Source organism: Zootermopsis nevadensis, unplaced genomic scaffold (genome assembly GCF_977971745.1).
Source record: "Zootermopsis nevadensis isolate Lab colony 2312 unplaced genomic scaffold, Znev_1.0 Znev_ptg000003l, whole genome shotgun sequence".
NCBI classification, from domain to species: Eukaryota; Metazoa; Arthropoda; class Insecta; order Blattodea; family Termopsidae; genus Zootermopsis; species Zootermopsis nevadensis.
The window spans coordinates 15,787,700-15,803,591 of NW_028259135.1; the positions used below are offsets into that span (position 1 = coordinate 15,787,700).

Below are 15,892 nucleotides of genomic sequence, written 5' to 3' on the forward strand. Positions count from 1 at the left end.
TGAAATCAAGTTCTTTTCTACACAATAAGTAATTATTTTCCAAGTGTGGAAACAGCAGTCACGTCGTGTTCGGCCTTATCTCTGCTATATCAACAACCGCACAGGCTATATGGTGTCGACTGACGCGGAAAGGCGAAAGGTAACAACTCCTTTCACATTCGAATCTTCTCCACATATGCAGCTGAAATACAGTCGTCAGTATTCAAACAAGGCAGTGAAACGTGCAAATGCTTGTCAACTGTGATCTCTCTGCCCCCTAGTTCTTTGATATAACCAGTAACCCTTCAGATGCAGATATTTTCAGCAGAAAGATGTTCTTTTGTTTGACATTTTTGTGGGGATTCATAAATTCTATTTGTGGAATTCTGTATACAAGGTTCATAGAATTGTATTTTCAACTGATATCTTACACCAAAAACACACTGAGAAAATATTCCCCCTTCAAAATAACAGCTGCGCTTATAACATCAGTTCTAAAATGCCACCAAGAGGAAATTTCTCGAATTACTTGAATTTTGAAGTAAACAAAATTTAAGGCAAAAACTTCGCACCTCACAGCGGCAGCACGGTGTAAAAATAGTCTTCGATCGCGAGGACATCAACCAAGTCGGGGTCCACTCGTAGCCATTTATAAACTGATACTAAATTTCATATTTCCAAGACAAAATTAGGACAACAAATGTAAATTGTGAGGGACGTATGAGTAAACTGAACTCTTTTCTTTTCCTTTATATGGTTTTATACAGTACACAACACTCTTCTTCCGTTAAATAACACAGGCAAGATAAAATTTACGTCACATTTCCATAAAAAAATCCTTCCCTGCAGGCACAATCTTACAACGTAAGCGCACTCTGATTGCGACCTTGAGAGTCCTTGTTCCGCCATGTTGATGATCGTCGTGTTCTATTGCATGAGACCAGTTTACTAGAGGCCAGTGTTGCAGTGGCCGTGGTAACAGGATGGTTGTGGCGTCGCTTTGCTCAAGGTTTAGTGAACAACAAAGCATCATACAAACTTTCAACAGGTGAGCCTCGATAATTTTGTTCCAAACGTAGAATTTTAACATATGTTATCCAAAGAATAACAAATTGTTTCTGGAGTCCCAATGAAAGGTTGACCAAAATACGCAAATATACAATGAGTTCATACATCGACTTCGTATACTAATTGCTTTTGTACATTTACTAAGCGAATTTCATTCAAATTTTATTTTTAAACTTCTGTACTAAGAAGCTGTGGATATAATTTAATTTTGAACGGTTGTTGGGCCGAATTATATCTTGAGATGTCTACTCTATCAGTTTTTAATGTCGAATTTTATCCTGAGATTTCTGTTCCATAGAGGGGCCTGTAATGTAAGTTGTGGGGGCGAATTTCATTTTTAGGTTTTCGTACCATAAAGGTGTCTATACTATATGACGTGAGGGAGAGTTTAATTTTGAGGTTTGTGTTCTATAAACTGTGGGCGATATTATACATTTATAGATCCGATTAATTTGTATAAGTATAGCAAGAAATATTGTTCCATGTCATGTACAGGCGTATAGACTAAATACAAAGGAAAACAATGCAATTAGGTACACGAAAAATTATTTGTTCCAGCAACAAATTATAAATGATGATCAGTGGCAAGATTTCAAAGAAAGGGTTTGGAAAATATGTACTCCAAGATGAAGTAACTTATCCCTTGTAGTGCTATAAAAATGCATGACTGAATTTTATCGGACACGTATTTGTGTGATTGGAAGTTCGTGTAGGAAACGTTTACCGAGGCCAAATTTGAATTCAGAATAATTTGTATGTGGACGATGCGAGATATATAAAGATTTCCAATATTTGAACCTCTGCAAGACATGTACATTATCATATTTTTAGTGGAAACAGAAACACCTAGTACGACTGTGGAAAAACTTTGGTAGCAGCTTATACCTGGTTACACAGCTGATTGATGCACTTGGGGATTGCAGAGTTTGTAGTTAATACCTTCCCAGTCTATCAGTCTTTATTGCTGATTATGCAAAACACTTTACAAAACTACTGATACGCTTTCAATGAGAATATAAACCGACTACAGCAGTGATTCCCGAACTGTATTCCACGAAACGCATGAGTTCAGTCGTGGCTTCCAAGCACTGAACTAACTAAACCTGCAATACGTTAACCGCACATTAACCGCTTCATCACTAATACATACTACGTCACTGATACCGAATTACCACAGAAATTTTGTTTATTCTGACCGGACCCCAACACAATTTCATTCCTTCGAGAAAAAGTCGTTTTTGATATGCTTATAGTACCTCAGCTGGTTAAGAAATTCATTGCATTTTATACAACTTGTAGGTTAAAAACCGTGCTCACAAGAACCCACTATAGCCAGTCGAATACAGTCCCACGTTTCTTCAAGATCCATCAATGCTTTGGTTTCCCAAATAGCCTCTTCCCTTCAGATTTTCTGACTAAAATTTCGTTGGGTACATTTCTTCTCTCCCCCAAGCATCTTTACACATTTACCACACGTTGCATAATCCTTGATTTTATTACCCTCTCAAAGTTTGTCGTCACTTAATTTAAAATACTGTCACTATTATCAAGAAACTTTGTTGAAAGATTAATCACAGTTTTAGTTTCTTGACCTGATTTCTAGCACAAATAACTAGAGAACCCTGTAATAGTTGTAACAGTGATTGCTAAATGAAGGTCACTTCTTACTCGCGTACCTTCAGTGGGCCGATCGCTATTCTATTCCCATTCTCATATTATTGACTGAATACATTGATTTTCATGTATATGATTAAGGTTATGGCTCGTTATTCAGTAGGAATAAACGTGTTTAAAATATTCAGTATCAACTTGCAATCATGCTCAGACTGGCTCAGGAAATTACTTAGAAAGTGCAACCACCAGACCGAGAAGAACTATCTGTAAAAACATGGCCGATCAAGGGATATGAATGAAGGACTGTTAGATTAGTTTCCACAGTGAACAACTTTCCTTGAATTCCACGTTATCATAGGACTGAAGTTTGTGGTGTCTAGTGACTTGGTACGACCTCATACCCTGGATTTGATTCTCAACAGCGAAAAGTAACTTAAAATGAGAATTTCTAAGAATAAAGCGTGATATTATATGTCCTTCAAATGCTTGAAGAAGGCCAACACGAATAGTACATTAATAATTACGAAATTAAAATTCCAAGCATTATTAGTTTAGTGCTTACGATAAAGTATCCAGATATAAGCTGAAAATTTCGCAGTTCTCAACATAAATGTTTCGAACCAGATTTATATGCACGTTATTTCACTCTGTTCAATCCTGAGTTCACTGCTTCATTACTAACCACACCACACACCAAGCTGAAACCTAAATATAGATTTCTTACGGCTGTATTGTCCAAACAAGAGTTGCGTGTTTTCCGAAAATAACAGTATCATTAAGTGTTCTCACACCTCAAAATTGAGAACGGTGGCCATTTTGACAACACTCACGATAAGAAATTAAAGATACGTAATGGGATAGGAGTTGAAGGAGACTGGATTTTGTTGGCCCAGGACAGGGTCCGGTGGAGGGCTTTGGTTAATTCGGTGATGAACCTTCGGGTTCGGTAAGCAATCTGGTTGGTGGGGTCCACTATTTGGGAAGCCTGAGGGGAAGAGACCTCTTGTGAGATCTAGACGTAGATGGGAGGATAATCTCAGGCGGGATCTATGGGAGATAGGAGTTGAAGGAGACTGGATTTTGTTGGCATAGGACGGGGTCCGGTGGAGGGCTTTGGTTAATTCGGTGATGAACCTTCGGGTTCGGTAAACTATCTAGTTAGTTAGTTAGTTAATGGGATGAGACATCCAACAGAGTGATATTTATATCAAGGGTCATGATATTCCATAAATTAGTCCATAAGTTGTTAGGAAGGAAAAAGCACGTACACACACACGGAAATGATAAAACCATGAGTTCATCGTTTCAGGGAATAACGTATGTGGGAAACATATCAAAGAACAAAGCGGTCTGAAAATTATATCAGACCAGACAGTAGCGTTATATCGGCGTGAATCAGCCTTCTGGAATTAGTGTTAACTTTCTCCACACCGTTTGTCCGAAGGATGTGCGCCAACTGAAGCCGAGGACTGAGGTTTATAATTCAATAAGATGTAAGCGTTGGTTGTTTCACTGTGGCAACTCTACCCCAACTATAATGCCAGCCCACGAAAGCTGGGGGACCCTAGTGGTTTCTTTTCAGGAGATAAAAATAAGCTAATATACTTGGATACTGCGGAATATTTAGGGGCGTGACAGGGTGTACTCTCCACTCGGAGAGGAGTCTTTGGACGTGACAGTTTTATCTGCTGAAATAATCCCCTACCAAGTTCCAATGTCTAACAGACTCAGTGGGTGTGGGAAAGGTCCTGTATAATCTAAAGATTAAAAGCTGAAATAATGTTTGTGTTATATGTCAGAGTAAATTTCAGTGCAATGGCACTGTTTAATTTTCTTTTAAATTATGGCAGGAACATCAAGAGAATGCTTGAGATACTTAGATTCATATCGGACAATAATATTAATCTGGTTTCCAGAGAAATATGGTGTGAAGATGTCGAGTGGATTCAAGAAAGGTCCAACAACGGGTTTTTACCAGTACGATAATGAACCTTGAGGATCTACAAAGGCAGAGAATTTCTTTACAAACTAACATCTAAACAATTTTTTGGAAAAACCCATTAAGGTCGTTAAGTTGGTTAATTGTATTTGTTGATGACTGCACTGATGTCTGCAGGATCCTGCTACTTGTTTCTACGTTTTATTTTACGAATCTTTCTGAACTATACCGTCGAGTAACGACTGATGTTTGTCGAATGATTATCGCGGATTACGAATGTTAAGGGATTCGGTAAGTACAGGTTAAGATGGGACCGGTAGTTGAAATTGGGAATGCGAAGCTCTCTACAAGAAAGAGAAGAAACAGTGAGGATGAGGACAAGAGACGTCATGTTTCGCATGTTCCACTAATATAGCAATGAGAAAAAAGTGTTAAGATTCCTAAGAAGTATATCCTAATGATTTAATACTAACAGCAATTCAACCTTACCCTGTCAGTGTTCGTATCATTGGTTCTTAAGTAATCATATAACTTTTTTGTATCTGGATTCGGTTTTAAGCGAGCTTTTGATGCGGATGCCTTGTAATATGTACGAAGTTTCAGTCTTAATGTGGGTAAGTTTACGGTGTACAGGAAACAATTAAGCCCACGATTGTAATCAAACTCTGAAACACCTGGTTGCAACGGGCATTTAACTATACATTACAGCAGCTGGTGGCCGCATTTGGGAATTCGGCGGTTTATGTAATCATAGTGTAAATGTTCACACTCAATTTTTTCTCTTCCATCCTTCCTCTCTACCTCTCTTTCACCTTATCTTCCTGACTTTTCTGTCCCTTGCTGTGTCTTTCTCGCCGGTGTCATAAGCACACTTGAAGACTTTCGTTCTTATCTTAAACCTTTCGCAGGAAACCATATGATCGTCATTGTGGATTCTGACGTCACAGCGCTACCATGGTGAGGCACTGTGTCATGATTCTCGTGACGAATAAATATGTTGCTCATAAAGCAGGCGCAATTACTGCTTACTACTCGTGCAAACACAGCGATGTAACATCGCTGACAAGTGTCATTGTATCAGCTGCACGACGATCAGTGGACAGGAAGTTACCTGGCTTGCACGCTGTTTCAGGAACTATGCATGCTAAATACTAAGATACTACGGACAGCATTTTTTTTTAAAAAAAAAGACCAACTGACTTGTTTTATATGAACGTGACATGTCATCTTATTTTTGTGGAGAGAAAAAACTGACGGGTTTTGAAATCAGAGTGCGGAAGAACAAAATCGGACTTAACGAAAGGGGAACAAAGGGTAGACGATGAAATTGCGTAAAGAGGAGCTTCGCTATTTGTATTCTTCGCTTACGTGATGAAATCACAAAGGATGAAATGGGCACGACACATAGTACATCCGAACCGCAAACAAAGTTTTGAATAGGGAAGCCCTGCCCATCTGTCCTTCCACATGCTTCGCCTTTCGAGCCATCCAGCCGACTTTGATTTAATTCATCCTTTTGGATTGTGTTACGTATCGGTCCACTGTTAAGACCGGGCATACATCAAAACTGCCCCTGATACCACCACCAAGAGATCTTGGGGTCGCAGTTACAGAACACATTTTTTTTCTTTTTACTAGAGCAACTCGCTCCTTTCGGAGCGCTTTCTCTAAAATAAAAAAACCCATCATAAAGTCAGTTTTCGTAATCGTAATATATCGAATGAGTAGTATGACGTGAATGAGTAGTATCAGTTCACCTTGTTGGTGTTGGTACTTCAAATAGTTGATAACGTCTTTAACTTTTCTTCGTTTCTTAAATAGTTCTGATGTTTTAGTTCTTTACGTCGCAGTAAAATCTTCATTTTCAAGAATGCGATGTGTTGCATCTGGAGCAGTGATCAAGCGACTGTCTTGGTAGTTGTTGATCTCGTCGTTGTGAAACGTCATTTTTTTACTCGGAATTGTTGTGTTGGTATACCAACACAACAATGCCGAGTAAACAAATTACGTAGCAATGTTTGATGACGTCATTGTTTGGTCTTCTGTTCGTGTTGAATAAGTTTATCTACATCTGTTGTTAATATGGTCTCGCTTATCAATGTAAGTCTTCTTTCGCTTTTCTTTATTTGTTAAGTAGGTCTGATGTTTTAGTAGGCACAGTCAGCCGCCTGCCGAATCCTACCTATTTTCTTTACCGATATTTATCGCTGTACGCGAGAAAGGTAAACGAGGACAGTACATGGTTTCTACTTCCTGATGGTTGTTCACCTCTGCCAATTATTGTTGTGTAAGCCAAACGCGGACTGAAAGTTGTGTGGCTGCTTGCAGGCTGTGCCAAAATATTGATACTACAGCAAATTTAAAAAGTGAAATTTTTCTGCTCCTATGCATAAAAGCGAAGTGAAAAATTCACCACCGGAAATTTAGCAGATCCAAAAGATTAAGAAGATATATGGATAATACTAAGATAAATCTTAGTGACACTTAGTGAGGATAGCAAGTGGTGCTATTAGTTAATAACTGTGACAATAATCTCAAAGCTTTTCAGCCTTGCATATTTATAATGTAGAATAAAACAGCTATTCATTAAAAGACAACTCTGTAGACGTGTATGACTGTTTAAATACGAAGTTTGACACGCCTGACTTCGCCGATTCATTACTTATCACTATTAAACGAAAAAGTAAAAATTAATTTCGTAAGTCTGCAATGTTTTCATTGCCTAAAAATCGACATGAGAAATTTTTCACATATTAGTGTCACCTCCACCTCAAAAGTTCGCACAACAGCCGTATTATCACAGACAGGCTATAGTTTATAAAGTATGAAGATGGGGTGCCCTCCAGTAGCGTGATGATCATACCAAGATTCTAGAAAATCCTTCAGACTGGTTCAAAAGTTAATATCTGGGACATCATACGGAGGTGAAACTATAACGCTAATTTCCCTTCGGTAATAAATTTGTATGATGTGAACTACGCCGTGATCTTTCCAGCACTAGAATAGATTTGCCTCAGGAGTTGTTACTTCAGTGGCTCCAACTGTACAAAGGCAGGTTTATTTTCTCACATTGGGCTGTAATTATGTTTCTTCTGAAAGATGGTAGAAAAGTAGAAAGCAGTGTACTCGTTCGGGCATTTTTTTTTTCCAGTTTGCTTTGTTAGAAATGTGGAACAGGCCTCTTTAAAGAACAAGGTGATCGCAACTTTGCGGAGCTTCTCTTAAGTCGTTCGGTTCGTCTTCTCGTGTAACATTTCGGAAACGGCTAAACTTATTTTCGTAAAATGTTATATTGGTAAGTTCAATAAAAGTTATCCACCAATTTCACTGTCATTTACATGGAAGACTGTTCCGATCACTTTACATAAGAGAATGTTCTTCATGTTTGGTTATTTCTTTTCGTAGACGTGACGCGTTGCGTTATCTTGAGTTAGGTAGGAGCCCAATTTTCATTTAGGAACTCATGTTACCATGACGACATCTTACCAAGTGTTTTCGCTTATGATATGTACAGGAGCTCGCTCGTCCGTCCAGTCTGCTTATGAGCATAAAATTTAGCACCCACGAGTCAGCGAACGCTCCAGAATTGTTACGCTGTGCGCACATTTCCTAACTTATATTTTTTGATCTCTACTCGTTAAATGTTATAGCCTTCCCCGTTGTTGCCTGAATGTTACACGTGTTCAGTCCAGTACGTTTAAGAATTTGTAAGCAGTAAATATTAAGAAATGTTCTATGGATATAAGAGTGCGAAATTTGTTCCATATTTCTTCTGTTACAGATAGACACACGTCCATCCTGTGTAAGATATTAAACCAAAGAACATGTGGAAGTTATGGACGGCTGGGAGACTGCGTGTCTGTGTGGCGGTGCTTCTGTTCGTAACACTTGGTGGTGGTACATTACCAGAACTGGAATGCCCAGAAGACTGTGACTGCCATTATTTCCGAATCAACTGGGTGACGGACTGTTCAGAGAGCAACTTCACAGAGATTCCTCACGAAGGACTCAGTCAGAACGTCTACATCCTTAATATGAACAGCAATAATGTCACAGCGGTGCAGCCTTTCCCTGAAGACATCAAGTTGAGGCGTCTGCAGCTAGCAGACAACTTGCTGACTACGCTCAGTAAGGACTCGTTCGCAGGCCTCGCGTATCTACTAGATGCTGACTTTTCAGGGAACCAAATCACCCACGTAGACACAGACGCTTTCAGGTTGGTTATGTCTGAACGCTATACCATGACCTTTCTTACACAATGTAGACTCTGAGGAGCAAGTTCAGAACTGTTAGAATTTTTCGAAGTTCGAACTAATTTTCCCCAGAAAATGGGACTACTGATATGAATAACCCCCTACGTCTATCTTTATAAATTTATAATAATAATCCAAACTGCGAGCATGGATTCGAACCCGCGATATTAGTCTGTGGGCGATTAAGGTCACCAAGCTTCATTTAAACTTCACGACCAATGGTATCAAACCTGTTATTTCCCTGCAGCTTCAAATAGGACGCAATTAAAATATTTCGCTTCGTAAGTGGAATAACCTTGCACACGAGACGAGCAAAACTTGTTTTCTCAATAAGCTTACAGCAACGGAAAGAAGACTCTTTCAGCATAACTGTTTAAGTCAGAACGACTGAAGTAATCAGTGGAAAGCGTAACAAATTGCTAGATAAATAGCAGTTATAGTTAATGCAGATATTATTTCTTTACAAAGAGAAAAATAAATATGGTGGTGAAGGACATTCTATCCATACAATGGCAGACGTCATCTGTGACCAAGCGACAAAGATTTTTAATTGCAAATGACGGCTTGTGGTTGAATAACGAGTACTTCTGGTTGGTTTGTTCTCCTTCCACGCTTTATTTTACTAAAGAGAGAAACCTTATATTCGTAAACCGGTAAACTTGGATGATCACGTAACTATAATTTTTAATGTTAAAAAACCACAGATAGTTTATATTTAACCTTTGACATATGGTAGAGAAATTTCTTGAAACATCAAATAAATTAAAAGCTTAAGAATCATTCTCTTCAGGCGAGATGTTTCGTGTGTAGCCGGGAAAGCGTTAACGTCATTTAAACCGTCGCATTCCTGAAGCAATGGCGATGGGTTGGAAAGAATATGAAAGGAATAAGTCATAACCTCTTTCGACGGTACTGAGGCAAATTATAAACCTAGTTTTATCCTGTGGGTGGCCCGACACTTTAATCAGGTATTACCCAAAAACACGTGATACGTATTTCCGCTTCTGTTAATCATTCAGTTCATCCTTCCTTGCCGCTTTATTTAATGACGCACTTTTAAACTGCATTGGTTATGGTAATTACGGCCTCTTTCAGAGTTATGAATTATAGCGGATGCGAGAGGAAAATGTGGTGGCCCATTTGAATATTCTACTATATGATATCCAAACCCGTGGTTTCTCGAATTCAAAGAATCATCGGACATTTGTTTCACTTATAAAACCGATGTTTCAACTTCTTAGGTTAGGCCTATATAACGTTTAATGTGATAAGAACATGATTACGACTGACCATCAGGTAAACATTTGGAAGGAGGCGGTAGTGGGACGTGTTATCCTGGTGAGACTCGTAAGCCTGTAAACCCCCCCCCCCCCCCCCCCCCCCCCCCCAGAATACAAGTCTGAGGAGCTGCCCTTACACCAATCCGAACGGTTTCAAACCATCGTTTCTTGTTCTTTTCACGAATAGATTTGGGTAACAAATGCTGTTTCATTTGTACAAGTCGGTATCGTAAAATATGCATTTATGGCGCAATAGCCACTGTGTTTATGCACGTGATGGCATTCAGTGTCGAAATACAAAACGTGTGCATAACATACAGGGGCATGACGTAATCTTGGCATATTTACGCAAACAACTGAACGACACTGCCGAGCTCTTCGTACTCTGTCCCGTGTTCTCGGTCTCGATTCCAGTTAAAATTACTGGTTACTTCCAACAGGCAAAGTTGTCCGATAAAATTTGTTTGTCGCTATAAATCCAGTATAATCCTAAGTCATATTTTACATGAAGCTCAAATCCAAATTATTTATGTATCTGCTTCTAGTGCAAAACAAAGATTGTTAATATCTATAACTTTTATGTAAAGTGTACGTATCGGCCGATATCATCCCATTCCAAGTTACATGAACTCTGAAGTTTAAACAGTGAATTAAAATAACATCTGTATCAGTTAAGAGGGCTTTGTATACAAATAAAAAATTACATTCTTAAGTGGGATCATCATGTTTGACCACAAGCAATACGAAAGAATAAGTTGTAGATTTAAGAAGTCATGAAATTTTGTCCTAATCTTGGAATTTGTTTATTTTTTTTTCTGTATTCTCTGAATACAAAACATAAACACGTCTTCATCCAGTGATTAAAGAAGTTGCCTCAATGCTTCTGCTTAAAAATGCTTAGCCACTTTCTCAGCTACAAAAAAGATATACACTGTCATTCTAATAGCCTTTCTACCATATTATGTGCTATCAACAGAAGATTTCCTCCAATTTCTTTTAACCTACTGCAAATTTCCACTGTTACAATTTAAAAATTCCCTTGACAATACAAAACATAAGTTATTTTTATTACATAAAGTTTAGCATAAAAGAGCAATTGCAAGGGATATGTAAATCGAAAGGCGGATTATGTTTTGTATGTTTCAGGGACAGTCCAGGACTAATTACTCTTGAACTCCAAGAGAATCCTCTGGAGCCAGTTGATGGACCTTTCCTATCCTCAAGGTCCCTCATGTACCTCGACCTGAGTGACTGTCATTTGACCAGATTGTCCACCCAGTTTTTCACCCTTTCTACATCCCTCAACAAACTGGATTTATCTGGAAATCCACTGGGATCCATCAAAGAAGGAATATTTGATCCACTAACAAGCCTGGAGCATTTGAAACTAAATCGCTGTAACATGACTCATATAGCTGATACAGCTTTTAGGAATGTGACAAACCTGAAGACACTGGAATTGTCTGAGAATCATCTCACCACTGTGCAGTGGACAAGGGTTCTTGGCAGCCTGGAACTTCTAGAATATCTAGATCTTAGAAAATCTGCATTGAATAATCTTCCTGGGGATGCTTTTGTAAAGAATAATTGGCTCAGAAGTCTAGTCCTTGCTGAAAATGAGCTTCGTGATTTGGATGTCGCAACAACATTAGGTCAGAATCTTCTTCAACTTGATACACTGGACTTGTCAAACTGTCATCTCAGGGGGCCTCTGTCAGAAGATGCGTTTGCAAATGCTACAAAACTTCGAACTTTATTACTTTCTGGTAACTTTCTGTCAGCGTTGGATTTATCTGTGGCACTTGAACCACTGACACGTCTCCACAAGTTGTCGTTGAAGACCTGTGGACTCACACATCTTCCTCCAAACACTTTTCATCGTCTGACAGCCCTAGAAGAATTGGACATATCAAGAAATCCTTTGAATGATGCATTTACTGGAATTCTGTCACCTTTGGAGACTCTTCAAATACTTGATATGAGTTACAGTAATCTGTCTCATATATCACGTGGTACATTCTCAAAAATGACGCATTTACGACAGTTGATGCTTTCTGGAAATCACCTTACCGATCTTGAGTCTGGATTGTTCCAAAATTTAACACAGTTGAGGACTCTAGAGCTGAATGATTGTGGGTTGAACCATCCACCGGAGGAAGATGTCTTTAGCACTGGCATCTATGAAGACTTCCATGAACTACACTTATCAGGGAATCCTCTTGTCATCACTGAATCAGAGCCATTACTTCCACGTCAGCTATCTAATGTACAGGTATTAGATATAAGCAAGTGTAATCTGCAAAATTTACCAAAAGATGCTTTCAAGAGCACCCCAAAAATAACTAAGCTCAAGTTATCGGGAAATCACATTGGTTCAGAATCCAGAGACATGGAATTTGTTACGCAGTTGCCACATCTTGAATCTTTGGATCTCAGTAACTGCAATTTTAATCGATTATCGCCAAATGTTTTTTCAAATAATCCAAACCTTACATCCCTTAAACTAATGGGAAACCCTTGGAAATGTGACTGCAGTATACATGAACTGTGGGAATGGGCGTCTGTAACAAAAGGAAACTTGGCAATTCTTGTTGGCTCTACCACTGCTCCAGAAGATATCAGTACTGGCAGTGGAAAACGCAAAAAGGGTTTATTCTGTCATTATGAACTCAATAGCTTCCCGTCACCAAAGACTCCTTCAAGAATACGAACAAAAGACGTGCACGCAAGTAGGACTTGGGCAAAATATATAAAGGAATCAGACTGTGTATCAAGAGGTGGTCCGAAAGCAGAGAGGTACGTGGCCGATCGTGTCACTGAGGGAAATACAAATTTTTATGTAGAAGATTCACCACCTGCATGGATTGTCACGGTTGCCTGTGTATCAGTTCTCATCTTTCTCTCTGTGGCAGCTGGTACAGGTATGGCATTATTGCTGAGAAGAGTGAAGAAGGAAAATACCGGAAGATATTCAACATCTACCACATATCTGGAGGATATGGAAAGTGTCAAAGAAGAGGACGTAATGCCAAAACGGCGCAGGAACCAGAAGGTTGTTTAAATTGTTTCACATATAAAAACTCTTATGTATTTATCATGATGTCATTATCTGATACTTCCAGAGATCATAAGGATGCCAATTCTTTACCACTAGTTACCTGTCGGAACCATCACCGTACTCAGAATATGTTGTCTTCTTACAGACCCCCCCCCCCCCCCCAACCAAAAGCTTTGGAAGGGGTCGAAAATTAATATAAGAATGAAAATACGTTATACAAAATAAATGTCAATGAAAAGATAATGTGTTATTAAATTTGTGACTATTATTACAGCCAAAGATATGTAAAATTGTATAATACGGAAAAAGCTTGTTAATTCAAAGTTGTTATCTCTGTTTATGAACCACTTGATACAGCAGTTTATTGGTTATCACAAAATCTTAGGCCTATTTGCCAGTCTTACGTGAAATCCAGTTTTATATTTTAATATAATTTAATTAATCATTTCTGTGCCACTAACAAGATGCCTTGCTTAGAAACACTCGAGTTCTTTTTATGATTATTCGGTGTTCTGTGACACCCTTGAAAAGGAGCCTACTCTGCCATCTTTTGACGATTAAGTGTAACTATGAGTGGCTATGGGTAGATACAAAAAGAGTTAGGTTTTACGAACAAAGTTTTAAATTTTATGGAATGATGTTATCTCAGATGAAACAACTTCATTAATTAGTGTGGAATTTAATATAAAAATGTTAAATATGTTCTACTGAAAGCTGTAAGACAATTGTAATTAACAGAGCTAACTAAATAGATTAATTATATTAATATTCAATGCTGTAAGTGGAAAGCGCTGATTTTAAGATATATTATTTTATCCAACACTGTAATTCAAATGGTTCAGAAATACCAGGATATAAGTTTGGGTTGAATATTAACATGACCCTAAAATTTGTTATTCCTATTAGAAGTGATGGTAAAGTTAAACATTCTTACACCATATATAAATGGGCTTTCTTGAAGATGTTGAAATATGATACAGAATTGTTTTTCAATGCTTTACTGTAAACAATATTTGCTACTAACTAGATTTCTTAAAATCAGAATATATGCTTATTTCGTCACTTTCTATTGACTCGGAAGCTTTTCTGGAATTACATTTAATAGTATCACTGTCTTGCCATCTACCCAAGAATTTAAGATCCTGTTGAAGGCGCAAAATGTGTGAGCATTTTATAGCACAGTATTTTTAATTACGTCTATTGTGTGTTTCTTTGTTAATGAATCCATTAAAATATTATGTTCACTGTATTATATTAGCAGTTGAAGTTAATTTATATCCAATTTAATGGCTAAGTTTCCTATTAGCAGTTATTGTTTGACATGATTTTTTTGTAAAGTGTACAATTCATTTATTTCATACAATTTATCACTTTTGTAACATTTGTAATTACTGGAAGTGAAATAAATGTAGTTTGAATCATAATTCTGTGGCCTGGCTTATGCATTTTTGATTTCTGTACGTGGTCATATAATGCCCTTTATGAGATTAAAAACATTTATTTGTACTTATTTTGTAGGGCCTATAAGACTAGAGGAGTCAAATTCGGTTTTACCTTTGGAAAACTACTGGCTTCCCTGTCATCAGGGCGATGAATCGCCCTGATGACGGAGGCAGTATGACCTCTGAAACGTCGGTAAACATCTACCAGACTACACAGCGCAACAACCCAGAAGACAGAAATCTTCATACTCATCGCCCTGATGACGGAGGCAGTATGACCTCCGAAACGTCGGTTAACATCGACCAGACTACACAGCGCAATAACCCAGAAGACAGAAATATTACATACTCACCGCTGTGAAAACCTCAAATCTTACTTGGAAATTTGAGTTCAGCTTCGTGCTCTAACAACTTTGTCCCTATCAGAAATCAGAACCTGGATATCCAGCAGACAGCTCATACTGAGTAAGGAATTGTAATGTACGATTATAAATAACCTCCAATGGAATGAAGACCATATAAATCTTCGTAGAAAATCTGTACACTAGTTCAAATCTTATTAGGTGATTCACGTGGACATGAACCCAACTCTCAATAAAGGGAAGTTCAAAGTGATGTCATTTCTGGGTCTTCAGAGGGCAAAACTGAACAAATAACAAATTCAATTAAAAATAAATCTGTTCCTTGGATGTCTTCTGGGTTGTAGCTACATATAGTCAGAGTCATCACCCTGATGGTGGAAGCAGCAAGTCCCTGTTACGTCTGTAAACTTATATCAGGCTACAAGGTGCAACAACCCAGAATCCCAAATCTTATATCTGTCCCTTGTGCCTATAGCTATCTTAATTTCTTATTCAACAGTAATTACGTGAAATATTATAAAAAAGCTAACTGCATATAGAGAATAATAAATGCCTTCCGTATTATGAGATATTTCATTTGAACAGTTCTGCACAAAGGGGAAAAGAGGTAGGCCCTACACAAATCTCTGTTACAAAAAGAAACCAATTTAAAAACAGCTGAAGACTAAAGATACTATTCCCAAGTAATCATGGAAACAACGGAATATAAAGGCCATAGAGTATGTTATTATGGAAATAATAATCTGAGAATTTTGTAATTCGAAAGAGAACTCTTGATCTTCATTAAATATTAACTGAATTCTAATGAAGAAGGAAGAAGCATTTTATATGTTAATAGTTAATTCTTCTTGTAAGTTCTTTTCAAATTTCCGCTTTGGGCTACTTAATAATATAAGC

At 38.0% G+C, this 15,892-nt stretch overlaps 1 protein-coding gene and 1 long non-coding RNA gene across 4 annotated transcripts in view; one reads left to right on the forward strand and one right to left on the reverse strand.

Annotated features, from left to right (window-relative positions):
• Positions 1–15,892, reverse strand: part of LOC110827930 (uncharacterized) — a 310,772-nt gene that overhangs the window by 291,119 nt on the left and 3,761 nt on the right. The window lies entirely within an intron of this gene.
• Positions 872–14,615, forward strand: LOC110827927 (uncharacterized). The gene is made up of 3 exons (XM_022060095.2): positions 872–1,027; positions 8,382–8,816; positions 11,280–14,615. Exons 2-3 carry the CDS (start codon positions 8,425–8,427, stop codon positions 13,192–13,194), a joined length of 2,307 nt encoding a protein of 768 aa, XP_021915787.1. The 5' UTR covers positions 872–1,027; positions 8,382–8,424; the 3' UTR covers positions 13,195–14,615.

Bases quoted from the DNA above. Each gene is read 5' to 3' on its own strand.
- LOC110827927 (XM_022060095.2), top strand. From the start codon at position 8,425: ATGTGGAAGTTATGGACGGCTGGGAGACTGCGTGTCTGTGTGGCGGTG. The intron at 8,817-11,279 runs GTTGGTTATGTC...TGTATGTTTCAG, and splicing joins GTAGACACAGACGCTTTCAG to GGACAGTCCAGGACTAATTA.